The sequence below is a fragment of the Syngnathoides biaculeatus genome, chromosome 13 (assembly GCF_019802595.1).
Source record: "Syngnathoides biaculeatus isolate LvHL_M chromosome 13, ASM1980259v1, whole genome shotgun sequence".
In the NCBI taxonomy this organism is placed as follows: Eukaryota; Metazoa; Chordata; class Actinopteri; order Syngnathiformes; family Syngnathidae; genus Syngnathoides; species Syngnathoides biaculeatus.
Window position 1 is genome coordinate 6443561 of NC_084652.1, and position 18383 is coordinate 6461943.

At 43.8% G+C, this 18383-nt stretch overlaps 1 protein-coding gene across 2 annotated transcripts; it reads left to right on the forward strand.

The window, feature by feature from the left end:
- The first annotated feature begins 52 nt into the window (after positions 1-52).
- On the forward strand, positions 53-16466 carry ranbp3b (RAN binding protein 3b). 2 transcript variants are annotated; one of them, XM_061840100.1, is made up of 17 exons: positions 53-210; positions 5471-5526; positions 5858-5894; positions 5964-6041; positions 6136-6207; positions 7959-8024; positions 9261-9353; positions 9435-9544; positions 9673-9786; positions 10480-10586; positions 10678-10753; positions 10846-10936; positions 12183-12310; positions 12416-12536; positions 12644-12786; positions 14645-14834; positions 14911-16466. In XM_061840100.1, exons 1-17 carry the CDS (start codon positions 66-68, stop codon positions 14952-14954), a joined length of 1671 nt encoding a protein of 556 aa, XP_061696084.1. In that variant the 5' UTR covers positions 53-65; the 3' UTR covers positions 14955-16466. The 2 variants fall into 2 exon arrangements, with proteins under 2 accessions (XP_061696084.1, XP_061696083.1); XM_061840099.1 differs by having other exon boundaries at positions 54-210; positions 9664-9786.
- The last annotated feature ends 1917 nt before the right edge of the window (positions 16467-18383 follow it).

An 18383-nucleotide genomic window follows, 5' to 3' on the forward strand; every position in this document is an offset into this window, starting at 1 on the left:
CTCAGTCGAAAGCAGACGAAGGCTGACGAGTGCAGACGCAGTCAGACGAAAGCAGACGAGTGCAGATGCAGGCGGGACGCCAGATCGAGCTCGTCGACGGACGGCGGCCGAGCGAGCGCTCCCTCTCCCGGCCTGCGCCTGCCTTATCTGCGCGGTGCCTTGTGGGTGTGTGTGAGCGTCGAAGTAAAATGGCGGACTTGGCGAACGAAGGTGAGTTGCTCAGCACTGTGGAGCGAGGAGCCGGGGAACCAAAACACTCTCCGCCGCGTCCCGAACGCCGCCTTTTGCACTTCGACTGAAGGCGGTACGAGCCGAGCCGGTGGCTCGCTCGGCGGCTGTTTGAGTCGCACGAGTGCTTCCCGGCGTTTCCTAGGCTACACTGTTAGCAAACAAGCTAACGAGGCTCCAGCCTTGGGATGCGGCTAATGGCTGGACAGCTTCGGAACGCCCTCCAAAGCTAACGCGCTAGCTAAGGGGGCTTATCGCAGACTGCTAGCACCTGGCTATTTATAGCCAGCGTGCTTTGTTACTCTCTATTTACTTGTACGTTTAGTACCGCAAAAAGATTTTTTAATGCGTAACTAACGACTACATCCCTGGTCAATTCGGTTAGCTTGTAGACAGTTACACTAGGAGCTCCCATTTAATAATGCTTTCCCATGTTGTGAGCGGCCGGCTGAGGCGGGTAAAGCTGCTTGTTGCCTGTCTCCGTGACAAAAGAATCCCCGATTGGTCGTGGCCGTCGCTACGTTTAGCCAGCGGTCTCAAAAGTGGCGCCGACGACGTTTGTGCTACATCAAAACCGGAACGATGCTCGACTAATTGCCACTAAACATGTGGCGCCGTCTATTTCCCGGACCGCATCTGAAAGATGCTCTTCTTGGGTCATAATTCCATCCATCCGTTTTCCATGCTGCTTATCATCACTGGGGTGACTGTGGGGTCACTGGGCGTGCTGGAGCCTATCCCAGCTGACTGCGGGCGAGAGGCGTGGGACACCCTGAACTGGTCGCCGCCCAATCGATGGGCACAGATAGACGACCATTCCCTCTCACATTCACGTTGATGGGCGATTTTGATTCTTCAATTGCTCTCCCGTTCATGTTTTTCGGATGCGGATTTAGAAAATCAATGCAGGTGCCGGGAGAATGTGCAAACTTCAGACGTGCGAGGCGGGGTTTGAACCCAGGTCTTTAAAACTGTGAGGCAGATGCAAACCAGTCGCCGCCACCAGTGTAAACCAGTGCGCCGCGGTCAATAAATCAACACGAGATAACTTGCTGTTGTGTTACCTGACACCAATACAGGCCACAAACGCACACAAATAGACCCGTCACGTCATCGAGTTTGTGATCAGAGAAAAGCCACCTGTGTGCGTCTGTGGGTTAATCTCTGCACCATTTCATTATGATTCTTTTTATTATATTTATTCATAGGATGGTCATATTTAATGCGTTGTTCAGTGTGTGCACCAGAGTTGATATTAGGTACACATGCATTAGCTTCAAGAGCTTTATCCCAAAAATCAAGAGCTGAATGGTCGCAGACAACTAAATATGTTGCATATTTATGAAATCTGGTGTATCCACTGTGAAGGTTACTAGTACACAGTTACAAAACAAATATAGTTGACATGCCTAGAAATGTACAGTCAACCATATTTTGGGGCCAATGAACTCTTAGTGTCGGGAGAAGTTTTATTTATTCAGGGCATAGGTCTAGTCGTAGTAGGGCTGTCCTGTACAGGGTGTCCGTAAAATAGTTCAAATGTAATAGCAAAGTCCCGCTTATTAATGATTTGGTGTTTTAATGTTTTTCTCTATGGAAAGCATTCTCAGTTGCCTGAATTTCATTTTCGAGTTTTTTGGGCTCTTTCTTCAACGCTACAAGATGGCACTAAAGCATTGACGAATGGGAAAGTAGTAGTTGGTGTCAAAGAAGTACCTTATCTTTTCGACAGAGAGTTGCGAACGAGCTAACTTTAGCCTTTGTTGTTAGAGGAAGTTAGCAAGTGTTTGCTGCATGCGCACGCACGTCACGAATCAAACGGCAGAATAAGTGATTGGTGCCGCCCATACAATTTTTAGTCAGGTCTCGCTGGACCCCTGTTCATTTTTCGCGAAGTGTGAATCATATAAATAAGTGTGCATCTCTAGAATAGACAAAATGTAACACACAGCCGTACCGAGGACAGTCCAAGGTGAAATTCGGTAGACGTCTATTGTAACAGGGCCCAAGGAAATACCCTCAAGGTCCCAGAATTGAACCGGAATTCGGCTATTTCGGTTTGAATCAGCCATTTTGGATTCATTCCAGAGCTTGTACTGTGACTATCTCTGACTAGAGAATTTTTTCAAATGTGACCCAGTTGGAAGCAGATGACAGGCAGATGGTGCAACACTATATCGTGGTGCTTTTTTTTTTTGTTTGTTCCCGCTGTCTCATGTTAGTTTGATCATGGCGTCAAAGTTGATCATTTCTAGGGTTCGCTGTGTAAAGGGGCGTGCAAGGGCCTGTCCATCCTGCCATCTTGTTTGCAGTTTTTATTTTTACTGCGGTTGTAATTGTGGTGTACAAGTGCTTTCCGTTGTTCAGCACAGCGTTGACCTCCACCAAGGACAAATAATTGACCCACTCGGGAAAATTAAATGAGAGAATCATAGTGCAAGCCATATTTCAAATGATGAGGGGTGAAAAATAGTAGTAATTAAAATAAATAATCCATAATAGTCAGTGATGGTGTCGTGGTACACACGCCTGACTTTGGTGCCGGCAGAGTGGGATCAATTCCCGTTCAGTGATGGTGTCGATACGTGCCCTGCAACTGATTGGCGACCAGTACAGGGTCTAGTCTCAGCGGGGTTTGGCTCCAGCATGCCCACGACTCTTGTGAGGATAAGCGGCTTGGAAAATGGATGGATAATACATTATAATAATAATTGGCAGTGTCAGTTTGGAGTTATTTTCATAGGGGCAAAATTGTTTCTCTTGGATTTGATTCACATTATAGGTGCATATTACTGCTGTTAAATTGGTTGTCGTTGAATATTTATAGAAAAAAATATATCCAGTAGACCTTTTTTTTTTTTCTCCCTAGCCATCACAACTTGATCCACAATAAATATAACGCATGCATCACAGCTTTGCCATCTTAAAGTGGCAACTTCTCAGAAATGCTCAGACACTGTGGATGAGGCTACGTTTTTTTTTTTTGTTTCAAGGCTTGCCGTTATTTCCACGCTTTGAGACCATCACTCGGATCCGTCTACAACTTGAAATGAGTAGCAGACCCTTGACTTTTTATTTACCTTTTTTAAAACTGCGAGTAAGCAAACCAACTGGAGTTCTGGATTCCGAAACTAGCAGTTCTGAGAGCTACCGTAATTCCCGGCCTACAGAGGGCACCTGGTTATAAGCCTCACCCAGTACATTTGTAAAGGAAATGCCATTTGGTACATACATACGGCGCAGCAAGTCCCCACATTGGAACACGAAATATTTACAAAGAAAGCCGGTAAACAGAGAGTCTAATGCTAGCACCGTGCTAACGCTAGTGCTGTGCTAACAGGGCCTGTTTAAAAAAAAAAAAAAAAACATTCCGGTAAAAATCACTGAGACACGGCAGTAACACGCTAGCGCAGGGCTAACAGAGACGGACCAGTAAAAAGTCACTTCCTCGGCACATATATTCCACTGATCTCACTCTTACCTTTTCCGCTTGAGTGCCCCCTTGCGGCCATTGGAAAAATGCACAAATTAGATGGATGCCCGCATAAACCGCAGGGTTGAAAGCATGTGAAAAAACTGAAAAAAAGTGGATTATGAGCTGGAAATTACGGTACCTTTATATAGCTGTAGAACATAGCAAACCACAAATTGAAGTGGATTTGTGCATGTTTGTTTATTGTAGCGGTTTGTGGTTAGTGGTATGAGCAGAATAAAATATTAAAATGAGCTCAACCACAATCACAAACATGTTGTTAACAGCATGTTGAATGGATTCCGCAGGTTTAGCTAATGTTGTGCTCTAAATCGTCCAACTTTGATCACATGAGGCCCAATTGTATAGCAAGAGCACAAAATGACCTTAGCCTGTGGAGGATTATTTTTGTTGCTTATACTTTATTATAAATTTCAGTGAGGCAAGTCGGATTTTAATTTAGGGAGAGGGAAAAAAAAACAATATTGGGATGGAAATTTGATACCATCACAGTTGATATGCATTACCACAGCAGAGGCGGCATCTGTAAAGATGCTCCTAATCTTAATATTACCAAAAGCTTTTGTCGGTGGGAGGGGATCAACAAGAAAAGATAAATATAAAGGGAGGTCTGTCACGAAAATTAAATGAAAAAAAAATATGCATTGTCCTAAAAAATATCACAAATTATTTTTTATTCCTATGAAATCATGAATCTGCTGTTTTATTTGTGGGTTCAGTCAGCAATTATTATTAGACCAATCAGAAGGAAATTTTCACATGTATATCATCATTTGGAAGAGCTCAGTCTGCACGTTTCGATTCAATGTAAATGCGGAGTGATGTCATTGTATACGCACGCCACAAATATTTAATTGGACAGAGCCAACAGCGGCAAGAATGTACCGTACTGCGAGCGTTCCATGAACCCATGAGGTAGCCACTGGCTAATGACAGCTGTTCATCTCGCTCAGTCTGCGATCCGTGCACCAGTTCACCAAAGTAATGACAATTTATCGAGTCGTGAAAAAGTCTTGTCCGTTTCATTTACTAAACGATAAGTGTATAAAGTAATTGTGACTATATAGAAGCATTCCCGCTGGGAAAAAAAAAATGAGTAGTGGTACCTCTTGGTTGATGCTGTTTTCCTATGACTTCTGATACCACAATTGTTTTTTTTTTTTTTTTTAATGATATATACCAGGTGTGTCAAACTCATTCTTGTCACGGGCCAGATCGCCGTGAGGACTGTGAAACTATGAATGAGATTAATGAAGTAGTTTAGGAATTAGAAATCAAGGCTATGAGTTTTTACACGATTGTTCATGTTTGGTAACAGAAAAATTCTTGCAATATCTCAATTTTATCATTTATGATTGCACAACTTTAAATTTTAGTCTAGATTTTCACAAGTTGACCACATGATTATCCTTCGCGGGCCGTATAAAAACGTGTGGCGGGCCGGATCTGGCACCCGGGCCTTGATTTTGACACCCGCGATATAAACAACCGGCAACCGACGTTTGTTTACTGTAGCATTTAGAGCGGCTTTGACTCAGAAAAGCGGGGCTTTCTGGAGCAAAAGCCATTTCTGAAATTTCAAAATCTCCTACCTCCTTAATAAACTCCTGCAGTTGAGGCCCTAAGTGCGCGTCGTTGGTCGTGCAGGGAAAGTTGGTCGATGCTGTCATCTACTCCCCCCTCATGTTTTAGACCTAATAATGTCCACTTGGATAGCAAATTTTATTTATTTCCCCTCTCTCCTGACAGACAAGCCTGCCATAGCGCCTCCAGTTTTTGTTTTCCAAAAAGACAAAACTCAGAAGGTGAGTATGTGTCGTCTTTTTCAAATTGACAAAGTTTTTGTTTGTTTGTTTTTTTTTTCGAGCTAAAATAAGAGCGCCTTTGAAGAAAGCGCTTAGTTCATTCCTCACCAGTAGCTGAACTGTAAACAACGCTCCTCGAAAGGGCTTCTCAGGCACATATTTTGCTTTTGGTCATGATTCCCCCTGCTGTACACTTGTAAATTTTTATGACATTTTAAAGTAAACTATATTCGTACCCTGGTTATTATTATTATTATTATTATTTTTTTTTTTTTAAACTAAAGCTATCCCCGTGTTGGGATCGTTTCAAACTGAGAATTTTTTCTTCTAGCGATCTGCAGAGGGCTCAAGTGCAGAGGATGGAGAGGGTAAAATCTAACATCTAAAGATAATGTCTAAATGTGTTATCAGAATATTAATCACATTTGCCCCTTCAGATTCAGACAAAGATGAGACAAACTATTTTCCTCCAGTGAAAAGGGAGAGGACTTCATCATTCCCGCCGCTCCATTCTGGTAACAACTTTGTTATTTTAATTTTTTTTTTCTTCTGCTTGCGGCACATCGAGTCAATTTGTATGCTGAGGCGTTCTCGTGACTCCTTTTGCAGTTCCCAAGAACAATGTCTTCATGCCCCCCAGTTTCTGCCAGTCTCCCACCGGGAACTCTGACTCTGAGCCAGGTGAGCTTTCTAGATGACTTTTTATTTATTTATTTATTTATTTTATTAAAAAGTCCCCGATGAATGGGACTAGGCAACGAGTATTTGGCTGTGCTGGTTTAGTCGCTCTGAAGATTGGAAGTGGGAAGAAATTGTATTTACTCTTCAAAGAATTTTGGAATCTTGGCATTCCAAAAAACATGCAACATTAATTGGACACTCTAGATTTGCCCCAAGGTGTGATTGTAAGTGCGGCTGTTTGTCTCTAAGTTCCATGCGATTGGTTGACAACCAGTTCAGGGTGCACGCCGCCTCCTGCCTGTTGACATATTGGGTAGGCTCCAGCACTCCTTGCACAATCCTCGTGAGGATAAGCAGCAAATAAAATGGATGGATGGATGGATGGAATTGTATGCTTCTAGTGCAGTTAGTTGGTCTTTCATAATTTTATTGCAGATTGAAGGAAACATGGTTTTAAACACTGCGTGTCAGGTTGTCCTAATTTTAATACCTCAAAGATCAAGAATAATGATCCACACTTCATGTCATGTCATCTCAAGCAAATTACCCAATTCTTACTTTGTGCCGCCGTGCCAATGCCAAGTGTAGCTTGTATTATCAGAACGGCAAGAGGATGTCTACTTTTTGAGATCAGAGCCTAAAAAAGTAGACAATAACGGTTGTACTTTCAGTCAATGCCAAGCAGTCTTATTATAGGAGTCATTGGTGCATGCAGCACATGCAGGTATACCACAAAACAGAAAACTTGACGTTAACCAACTAAACGCAGCTTTTTCTTAGCGGGAATAAGAATTAAGGTGACTGACACGTCCTACAACAGCTTGTATTTTGTCTGTCTGTGTCTCTTGTTTCTGGGTCCCTGCCAAATTATAAGACTTGCGTTGGAGTATCCATCCATTTTCTTTTGCCGCTTATCCTCACGAGGGTCACGGGGAGTGCTGGAGCCTATCCCAGCTGTCAACGGGCAAGAGGCAGGGCACACCCTGAACTGGTTGCCAGCCAATCTCAGGGCACACCGAGACAAACAGCCACACTTACAATCACACCTACGGGCAATTTAGAGTATCCAATTAATGTTGCATGTTTTCGGAATGTGGGAGGAAACCGGATTACCTGGAGAAAACCCACGCAGGCACGGGGAGAACATGCAAACTCCACACAGGTGGGTCCGGGATTGAACCCAGGACCTCAGAACTGTGAGGCCAACGCTTTACCAGCTGTTCCACCGTGGCGCCCTCTGTTGAAATCGTAGAGTAAAAATTAAGGCAGGTTTTAGCAACCTTTTTGAGGCTGAGGGCTACTTCATGAGCACTGATCGTATGAAGGGCTACGTGACCTGTTTGCACCAGATATTAAAAATAAAAATATATTTTTGTTTTAATTTTTTGTATTAAATGACAGAGGTATTTTCAAATTTTAATTCACATAAGCAAGTCAGATTCAGAATTTAAAGCACAAATAATAGTAACAATTTGTGGCCTATGGTATTTTTAGAACATACAGTACCTCGCGGGCGCCTTATATGGTCCTTGCGGGCTCCCATTTGCCCGCGGGTACCGCGTTGGTGACCCCTAAATGAAGGCAATAACCTTCAACTTGTGGACAACCTTTTCAATGACTGCAAGCGTTGGCGTAGTAACAGGCCCAAGTGACTCAGAGCGGTGCAAAGGCACGTGAGTTGTTATGTAAGCAACGGATACTTAATTATTTTTTTTTCGTGTGTCCCTTCACCTGCTTTCTGATGTCGCCAGAGGAGAAGCCAGTCGGGTTCCGACTAAAGCCGCCGACTCTCATTCACGGGCAAGCCCCCAGTTCAGGTTTGTGATGCCGATTGATCACCTTAAACCACATTTCCACCAAACGATACAATTTAATTAAAAAAAAAAAATCTCCAAGTGGTGCTTATCGGCTGATTGACTGTTGACTGGGGGGGCAGTTGTATTTTTTTTTTTAATTTATATTAAAGTTAAGATGGCATTTATAACAAAATAAAATCACTTACAGAGAAATAAAGCAACCAAATGTGAACACGCAAAACATTGTGGGGTGACCAAATCAATTTACTGCATTGCTAATCATCGGTTAAAGAAACAGCCTTAAAAAAAGCCTTTTTGCTGACCGTCTTTGCCTTTTTATAACACAAGTTTCCTCCTCATTCCTCGAAGCAGCCACCCAACTCGACATTAGTCTGTTGTCAGCGTGCCGCCTCAACAAGACGGATTAGCAAAGCGTTAACAATAGTTAATGGATGGCTATTTAGATGATGGATAAATACTGCTGGATGAATGTTGAAAGGGAAAGTGCTGAAATCTTTTTAGCGAGCAAATTATTTGAGTGACTTTAGCACTCGTCATATGAACTAGATAGATTAACATGAGAGACTAGTAATAACAATATTGTACATTTTAACCACTCCGACCTCAAAACTGTTCTCCCAAAGTACATAAATATGTATAGTAACTATTATTTTAACAAAAATGAAAAAAAAAACAACTTTCAGCACTATTACCTGGCACTGCAATTTTCAGGACTAGACACTGTTTAAAATTTTCTGACCAATCAACTATCGTGAGTGTGTAGCTGCACCGGTTCAGAACTGTACCGAAGTGTGCCAGTGTGACGGTCTGAGCGCTCCCCCATGTTGAAAAGTCTCCTTGTGATTAATGCGCATGCCTGACTAACAGGGGAAATCTGGGTATGTAGCAGACACTTAGTGGTCTCATAGTTCCCGTTCTTCTACATAGAGGTAGCTAACATACATTATAACCTAACCTTAAAACAGAAGTTGATTAAAAAAAAGATACACATATATGTACGTTCGCTGTGTTCGTCTTTCTGAGACGTCCATAGCGAGCAAGTTGTCAAATACCACATGTTGAAGCGTGGATGGGGATGTTTCAGACTGGCTGGAAGTTTACAAAATATACGCGCATACGCGTTAATCACAAGAAGACTTTTCAGCACCGGGAGCGCTCAGACCATCACACCGGGCCGAAATGTACCAGTCTATTCCACGTAAACACATTTTCCAAGAGATTTTTTTGTTCTTGCAGGTGTGCCAAGTCAGAAACCGAAGGAGCAACAACGCAGCGTTCTGCGGCCTGCGGTTCTCCAGGCGCCACCCTCCAAATCCCACGCAGAATCCAGTATGTATTGTTGAAATTACACAGGCCTCAATGTCAATGTTTTCTCGTAGGATGTGTGGTTTACATTTTCCTTCTGCTCAGACTCCACTTGTGGAACCAACGGTGTGAAGAAGTCGTCAGATTGCCCTTCAGTCCCACAGTCCCTGTTCCTGAACAACACAGAGCACTCAGCCACCCCGAACACGTCACTGGTACCTTTTGCACGCACGCCTCGGAAATTAGTCGTTCCGGGTGTGACGTTTGTTTGGCGCGCGCGTGTGTGTGTGTGTGTGTGTGTGTGTGTGTGTGTGTGTGTGTGTGTGTGTGTCAGCAATTTCAGAAACACGAAGAAGACGATCCGAGTGACATCAAAGATGAAGGAGGAAGCGAGAAGGAGGAAGGAGACGTAGCAAATTCGTTTGTGTTTGGTCAGAATATCAAAGACAGAGCAAAGGTGGGTTTCCGTGAGTCTCAACCGCTTCTTGGCTTTTTAAAGATTTTTCTCATCTTAGCCTATTTTTTTTTTTTCCCCCCACGTTGTGTATGGTTGTGTGTGGCTCCACATTTCACGAACAAATCGTTAAATGTGTTTGTGTGCTTGAGGTGATGAACACTGCACACAGCACAGTGGTCTGCGGTAGTAGCAAGACGTGATGTGTGAGAGGCAGCATGGTGTCACACAGTAGCTAGACAAAAACAATATAATTAAAGGTAATTTTAGACAGTAAAAGATGCTAGCATATCTGTTAGCATATCTAGTAACTGCATTGCAGTTGCTAACGCTTCTCCTTTTGTTTATGGTGTTCGACTTGATGCAAACATGCAACACAGTCAGTTGCTCTTCTCTTTGTGACCGGCAGCTGTGCTTCCTGGTTGGCTATCATAGATTTTGAAGAAGTTTAATAGTTACAATTGGTAGTCTTGATCATTTCCTAGTCGATAGGTGAGGGAAAAATGACGCTGAACATACCCCACACCGCAGGGGAATCGCTTAGGATAACCTTTGAGACGTCCAACAATCGGGTATTTGCTGACTTTGATCGTAAACCGGGGAAAATGCTCAAATTGGACCTGATTTTTGGCACGTTTATTCCGTTTTAGACTTGGATGTTTCAGGCTTCTTGATTGGTTCTTGTTTTTTTTCCAGTTGGACCAGAACAGTAAAGAGGAAAAGTCACCACCAAAGGACCACCTTCCAGGAGACACTCAAGCAGAGGGAACCAATTATTTCTTACAGTACATCTCTACCCCAAGGTAATATCACAATATCCTCTTGATGATGATGATGATAATGGTTGTTGTTTCAATAAATTCCTGTGTCCATTTCCTTTTTATTTTTTTGTAGTTCACATAATGCCACAAACAGTACAGACAGTGGGGCGAAATTTGTGTTTGGGCAGAACATGTCTGAGCGCGTTTTGGTGAGTGTCTACAGTTTTCATAGCCGGCCATGTTTCCCCAATGTCTAAACTTGGAAAAAATATTCCCCCGTCGCTCTCACCCCCACCCCCAGAGTCCTCCCAAGGGCGAGAGCATCAATGAAGATAGTAAAGAGGTTCCAGAGACTTCAGAGCCCCAGTCACAGGAGGCCACCCCTGAGAAGGGTAACTGGCCCTTTCATACATGAAAAATTTATGTTCTCGTTAAAGGGTTGTGGGACTCTGAAAATAGATCTTCGAAAAAGCATTGTTGTCCCTCGAGGGGGAATTGAATTTACAACCACTACTTGGGGGGAAAAAAAACTTCTGCCGCTTTTGCAACCAGTCCCAAATTTCCAAATCATCCTCCATCCTGCCACTGTCCAGTACTGTGGCCAAAATCTTGCTGCAATTGTACTAAAGGGCTTGGTTTATATTTTTTCATGTGACTAGGAATTGGGGTATGGATTTAAAAATTTATGTCAACCAGCTAAAGCTAACTCCAAATATGAAATACACCTCATACATTTCACATGGGCGACGGAGATGCCTCAAAATGGCTTTCATTCTAGACCAGTACTTTTAGCGTTAGCGCGGTCGAGCTAGCGTTAGGGGGCGGCGGTAGCGTTAAACTCTCTGTGTACCGTCTTTTGTTTTTTCAATGTCAGTTTCAATGTGGGCACTTGCGGCTTTTACACGGCTGTGGCCTATGTATGTACCAAATGGTATTTCCTTTACAAATGTACTGGGTGCGGCTTATAACCAGGTACGCCGGGAATTACGGTAATCGTTATATTAACTTATTTTTGGGACATCATAATTTTCACGCATTATATCCTCCATTTTTTTCACTTTAAGAATATATCATTTAATGAGCAAGATCCTATTTTTTGGGACGGTCTACTAAGGAAACCCAAGTACCCTCTTGCGGGCAGTGTCCCAAAAAGATTATAAATTAGTTAAGTTACCATATAACTTAACCATAAACGAAAAAGAAGTGTTATTTCCTTGATTGTGGCCTGTTAGGAGATTTTTATCTCAATAAGGCAAAAAATTGCCACCCTGCCCATGAAAGGGTTGATAATTAATATAGTTATTCCTATTAACAGCTATCTCGCACAATAGAAATACAAATGAAAACAAACAATCAAAATGAAAAACCATTACACATGAGCAGGTTCTAATACTAGAATAAAGCTACTAGGTTTAGAACAGTGGAAGTCTGTGTAAAAGGCTCCAAAACCCAGCAAAGATGAGATATTGAAGCGAATGTAGGTCTAGTTTACAGGCAGGATACAGCGAAAGGAGTTTCCTGTCGACCTCTTGATTGTGGTTTAAACTCAAGAGTGGCCTCTGAGTGGTTTGTAGTGGCTGTTCAAGTCATCAGCGTCAACGCTCAAGCTTAACTGTTAACACTGTGCACTCATCTCAGCCGTGAACAGCGTGTCGGAGTCTTTGGAGGAGTCTGCCGCAGCCTACACCAAAGCCACAGCCAAGAAGTGCATCTTAGAGAAAGTGGACGTGAAAACCGGGGAAGAATCAGAAAGTAATGTTTTACAGGTACCATAGAGAGTCTGAGTTTTGTTTTTTTTGTTTTTTTTGTTTTTTTTTGGGGGGGGGACCAAGATGCACAAATATAAAGCATGTTTTTGACTCACAATTCAGATGCAGTGCAAGTTGTATGTCTTTGAGAAGACGGCACAGTCTTGGATAGAAAGAGGGCGGGGCCTACTGAGGCTCAACGACATGGCGTCAACAGATGACGGCACGCTACAGTCTCGTCTAGGTAAGTTCAACCAAACGCATGACAACAGTGTCGTACGCCGCGTGCTCTGCTACACGGTCGATGATTTCTGATGGCCCAGCACGGATTCTCCTTTTGACTCCCTTCAGTGATGAGGACCCAGGGCAGCCTGCGGTTGATTCTCAACACTAAACTTTGGCCCCAGATGCAGGTGGACAAGGCAAGCGACAAGAGCGTACGGGTCACTGCCACCGACACAGAGGACCAGGGGGTCAAGGTCTTCCTAATATCGGTACGTTTTACCAAACACTCGGCTACCGTTTAGGGGCCAATCAGCCAAGTAGTTCCACCAAATCAGATCGTCTTGTTCTATTCCGCTTACATTTACTTGCCACATACACAATGAAGTCAACCACTAATGTAAAATGGCGAAACCTTACTTTTTCATCACGTGGCACATTTTAATTAAAAAAAAAAAAAAAATAGTCACCCAAACTTAGGCCAATTGCAAATTGACTATGCGCTGTACAGATTAAGACGGGCCACATTGTAGTTACAGGTTCTGTCAGAGGGCCGTTGTGATTGAAACCGTGAAAATCTTTACTTGACTCATCATATTTACCAGCTAGTTTTGGAATCAGAAATCAAGGGTAATGGATTTTTCAACTATTGTTGATGTTTGGTAACATGAAAATGCTTGCAATATCTCAACATCATCATTTATTATAAGACAAGTTTGAGCAAAAATCATGGAAGTTGATACACATGAGTTGCCTTCGCGGCCACATAAAATCATGTGGCGGGCCGCACCTGGCCCCGGGCCTTGAGTTTGACACCTGTGTATTAGATGGATATCGGTGGAAATTCCGAGAGGAATTAATTAAAAAACCTTTTGAGGGCTCTAACTTAGATATTTTTTGGGGGGGGTATTTCACAAAAATTCTCTGCATTGGTGATAAATAAGTATAATAAATATCGAGACTGCATTTTAAATTCACATTTTACTGCTCATGTTTTAGGTTAGATAAACACAAATATTTATAGTTCAAATACCTGTAATGTAAAGTTCATGTTTAGGCTGGCTTTGCTAGTATCATCAGCAAATTTTATGTTTTCCCCATGTTGTGGGTATCAACAGCAGAATTTGCACTTCATTGAATTTGTTTCACGGAATTACTTCAGCCTGTCATCCCCAAAACTGAATTTTTTGCCTTTTTTCACCACAACCGTCCTTCTAGTAATACACACTAATTACACTGTTCAACATGCATGTCAACACGTGTTTTAGCATGTTTATACAGCTACCATATGATGGTGCTCATGAGATAGTGAGGAACAATTGCAAGCAGAGTAACAATGTAGTACACACTCGCGGTGTCACACCGAAACTAAAATCATCACACCGCGGCAAACGGAATAGTGTAACTGGCAAATAATGAAAAAACTAAGAAAATAACGACTCACAAAGTAATTGAAACACGAAAAAAGGGAGAAGAAGAAATTGACACAAAAGATGCACTTAAAACACTATTTACGTCCTCCTAGCATTCTTTGTGGCATGGTGTCACACTAAGGACCTCCATAATACCTGGGAGGAGGTAAATAGCGTTTAAAGTGCATGTTTTGTGTCAATTTCTTCTTCTTCTCCCCTTTTCCTCCTTTTTTTCCCCCCTCAATACTATGAAGCAACTGGTTAGAGCGTTCTGAAGACCGGGGTTCAAATCCTGCTCGTGTGAGCTTTCTCCGGGCACTCCGGTTTCCTCCCACATCCCAAAAACATGCGACATTAATTGGACACTCTAAATTGCCCCTAGGTGTGATGGTGAGTGCGACTATTGTCTCTCTGTGTGCCCTGGGATTGGCTGGCAACCAGTTCAGGGTGTACCCCGCCTCTTGCCCGTTCACAGCTGAGATCAGCTCCAGCACTCCCTCGTGAGGATAAACGGCTCAGAAAATGACTGGATGGATGGATAGATAAATATGAAACATCCTGGGTCAAGACTGGCGTAAACCAAGCACTACCTGTCCCGGTCCACCAGATGGCGCTGCTGCTCCTGAATCCCAGCAGACGGCCACATTTCAGTTTCTCCTGTTTTCGACTGCAATGATGAGCATAAATATAACGACGGCCTCCTGTTTGTGTTCCTCAGGGTAGCTCTAAGGACGTAGGTCAGCTGGCAGCGGCGTTGCATCACCGGATCTTGGCCCTGAAGAGCCGGGTGGAACAAGAGCCCGAAGCCCCCGCGCCGACCATCCCCGAGGCCGAGGTGCCGCACTCCAACGAGGAGGACAGCGACGAGGAAGGCGCAGCCTCCGCTTCGGCCTCCGCTCCCGCGACAAGTCAGTCCTTCCGCTTTTTGTCCTTTTTGCGATGGCGCCTCTTTTTAACCGTGTGTCCATGTTTGTGCACCTTCAGCAAACTCAGAGGGGGGGGAGAACCAGGCCACAGGAAGCACATAGCGCCACACCCGCAGGACGGCCCGCAGAGATGCTGCTTTGGAGGCTTTCTTTTCTGCTGGCATCTTAACGGACACCCCTTTTGACCAACGTGGTCCCTCCAGACCAGTAACTTTTGGATATTAGAAGTCTAGCTCCAGGAAATAACCCCCCACGCCTTTTACACCCCTACCAACCCCCCCCCCCCAGTGCCGGAGTGTCTCCCACCCCACCAACCAATCTGCGTCATCAATGGAGTCCCTTCCTCTCCTGTTGTGTTCTAATTTTCTTCCCCCATACAAATCCACCACCACCCCACCCCACCCACTGCCCCCGCCCCTCCCACACTAGCAAAAAAAAGACTTCAAAGCTTTGGTTTGGGACTTTTCTGCTCATCATATTGATGAGCGTAAAGGGTGTTTTTCCTCTACATTTTAAAGTATGGCACATGTTAAGACTGCAGTTTCTACTTTGGGACCTTTCTACTTCACTGTACAGCCGCCCCTCTCTCCGGACGCCACCGCCATCCAGAGGGCATCCCGCCTCGCCCCGCAATCCCCACAGCGTGTCAGACCAGGCCGACCTCGTCAACTCTGCTGCATCGAGCCCCATCCCCCGACCCCCACCACCCATCCCCGTCTACCAACTCCCCTCCCAGTCCGGCTCTCATCCCCGCCCCCGAGCTCGATCAGTGTGTTTGGTTTTGGCAACTGTAAAATTTTTTTTTTTTGAGGGGGGTGGGGGGGGGTCCTCATGAGGCATCTCTACATTTGTGCTATTTGTAACGGCTAGCGGGAGACCACTCAACTTGTCATTAATAGCAGTTTCCTTTGATATCCTATCAATCTATATTCTAGTGAATAAAGGACTGAAACCATGCAGCTTTCTGTTCATGTAAAGACTTTGAAGGGCAGCAGAATTCTCCAATTTTCTTTTTTTTTTGGTTTTTTTTTTTTACATATTTTGCTTGGAGACATTCAACTGCCAATCAGTCATTCTGCATGTAATCGTTTGTATTTCTTTTAAAACATCCCAGGACTTTTGTGTTGATACATTTTTATTTACATTTGGAAAACATGTTGGAATGAAATTGTGTGCGTGTGGCATCATGGGGGTGTGCTAACCTGTACTACCCTTTTGTTTTGAAACATGTACATTTTTGAATATCATTTAGTGGCACAGCATTTTTTTTTCCCCTTCCCACCCCCATCTCCAGTCCCCTATCACCTTCCTCACCGTCCCTTAAAAAAATAAACCTCTGTCATAAATGTTGCGTTCTGAAAGGTGATTTAGTGAGAAGAAAGCGCCATGTACTTCCTGGTTGCTATGACCGCTACATTTTCAAATTTGAATGTCTCTTGATGAAAACCTCCCAGCTGTCAACAGTTGTCTCTCGTATAAAATATTTATCCTGTTGCTTTTTTTTTTTCTTAACATACTGTACTTTTTTTTCCCCCAGAGCTTTACAAAGTGAGGAAAGTGAGGCTTGTCTTTGTGACCTTTTGATAATCCAAATAATCATCACCCCCAACATCATCTAACTCCAGATTTGTCTTGTCCCCATGACAACCACCGGGCCGTCAGACTTTACAGGTATGCACGACATAAATCCTTAAAACAGAGATGTGCTTTCATGTTGTATTCATATGATGGGAAAAACACAACTGTAACACTTGTGCGGTGCTTGCATTTGTGTGATTTCATTTTATTCGTACACTTTTAGGGTAACCGTTTAATTTCTGACAAGTTCATTGTTCATCCGCCATTCATTAGGACCGAGCCGTGCCGCAAATAGTAAAAGTCCGTTAGTAGCTGGCGTCTTTTGAAAATTATGGGCCAAAGTAAGATCCTCAACTACCAACCTGAGCCAAAATGGACACCAGACACCTCAAAAGTCAAATTCCAAGGGGTCACTCCCCCTTTTTGAAAGTATTACTTCTTGCTAGTGCTGCTAATTTCCCTTTAGTTCATGTTTGCCTTTATTTTATTCATCCGTTATTTGTAGTGATCTTTGCAAAGACGCTGACCGTGAATGAGTTCTCAGTAATTTAACAACAGATTAATATCGATATCCAAAGCTGAATTTCTATAAATTGTCACAAATGTTTACATTTTCAAATGATCACTTCCTGTAGTAATCCCCATGTCTGTGTGGTGAATATTTTTTTTCTCATCCATCCATTTTCTTAGCCTCTTATCCTCACAAGGGTCGCGGGGAGTGCCGGAGCCTATCCCAGCTGTTAACGGGCAGGAGGCGGGGTACACCCTCAACTGGTTGCCAGCCAATCGCTGGGCACATCGAGACCAACAGCCACAGTCACAATCACACCTAGGGGCAATTTAGAGTGTCCAATTAATCCATTCATTTTCTGAGCCGCTTATCCTCACAAGGGTCGCGGGAGTCCCGGATCCCAACTGTCAAGGGGGAGGAAGTGGGGTACACCCTGAACTGGTTGCCAGCCAATCGCAGGCCGCATAGAGACAAACAGCCGCACTCACAATCACACCTAGGGGCAATTTAGAGTGTCCAATTAATGTTGCATGTTTTTGGGATGTGGGAGAAAACCGGAGTGCCCGGAGGAAACCCACGCAGGCACAGGGAGAACATACAAACTCCACACAGGCGGGTCTGGGATCGAACCCGGGACCTCAGAACAGTGAGGCCGATGCTTTCCAGCTGACCCGCCGTGCTTTATTACACGAATATGTAATATGTATTGTTTTTAACATTAAGGACCAAATGAAGTCTCCCAAGTGACTGTTCCAGTTTGGAGCCACTGGGCGCAGGTCTTGCGGTGCATGAAATCCAGTATCTGACCACATTCCAGCACTTCCCGCCAGGTGGAAGTCATTGCAACATAAAAGCTTTTTTGCACATTTGCAGCTCCTGGAAAAAAAAGTTGGACGAGCTTCAAGCTTTGCATCATCATGTCGCACTGACAAGGGCCTAATATGGGAGGGCAAGGGAATGTCTCAACCTGCAGCACTGTTTGGATTGAGTACAAATTGCAAGCAATTACCACCAACCCCCACCATCTAGTCTGTAAAGTTCCCAAGAAAAATCTAAGGGCTCAAGGAGAGTTTTTGAATAGTTACAAGGAAGATTTATGGGCGTGCTCGAAGGGGGAGTTGGAGTTTTTCCACAAATCCGTCACACTCCCGAGGAGGCTCGGGTTTTTACAGCAGGTACCGTGTCGAATCTCGCGTAAAATAAAATGATGAAAACGAGAACCCGATCGCGCCCGTAAAGTGACGCCAAGTCGTTTGATTCCTTAAAAGGAGCAAAAAAAAAAAGAAAAAAAGAAGCTGCTACGGGAAAGTCGAGTTCACAACATTCCCAGATTGTTTTAAATTAAAAACGATGTCATCAAATGCACGATTTAATACAGCATCTGTTGCTCGACTGGTCTTATTCTGATTCTGTTTTCTTCCAACTCGTCACTCGGGGCCGCT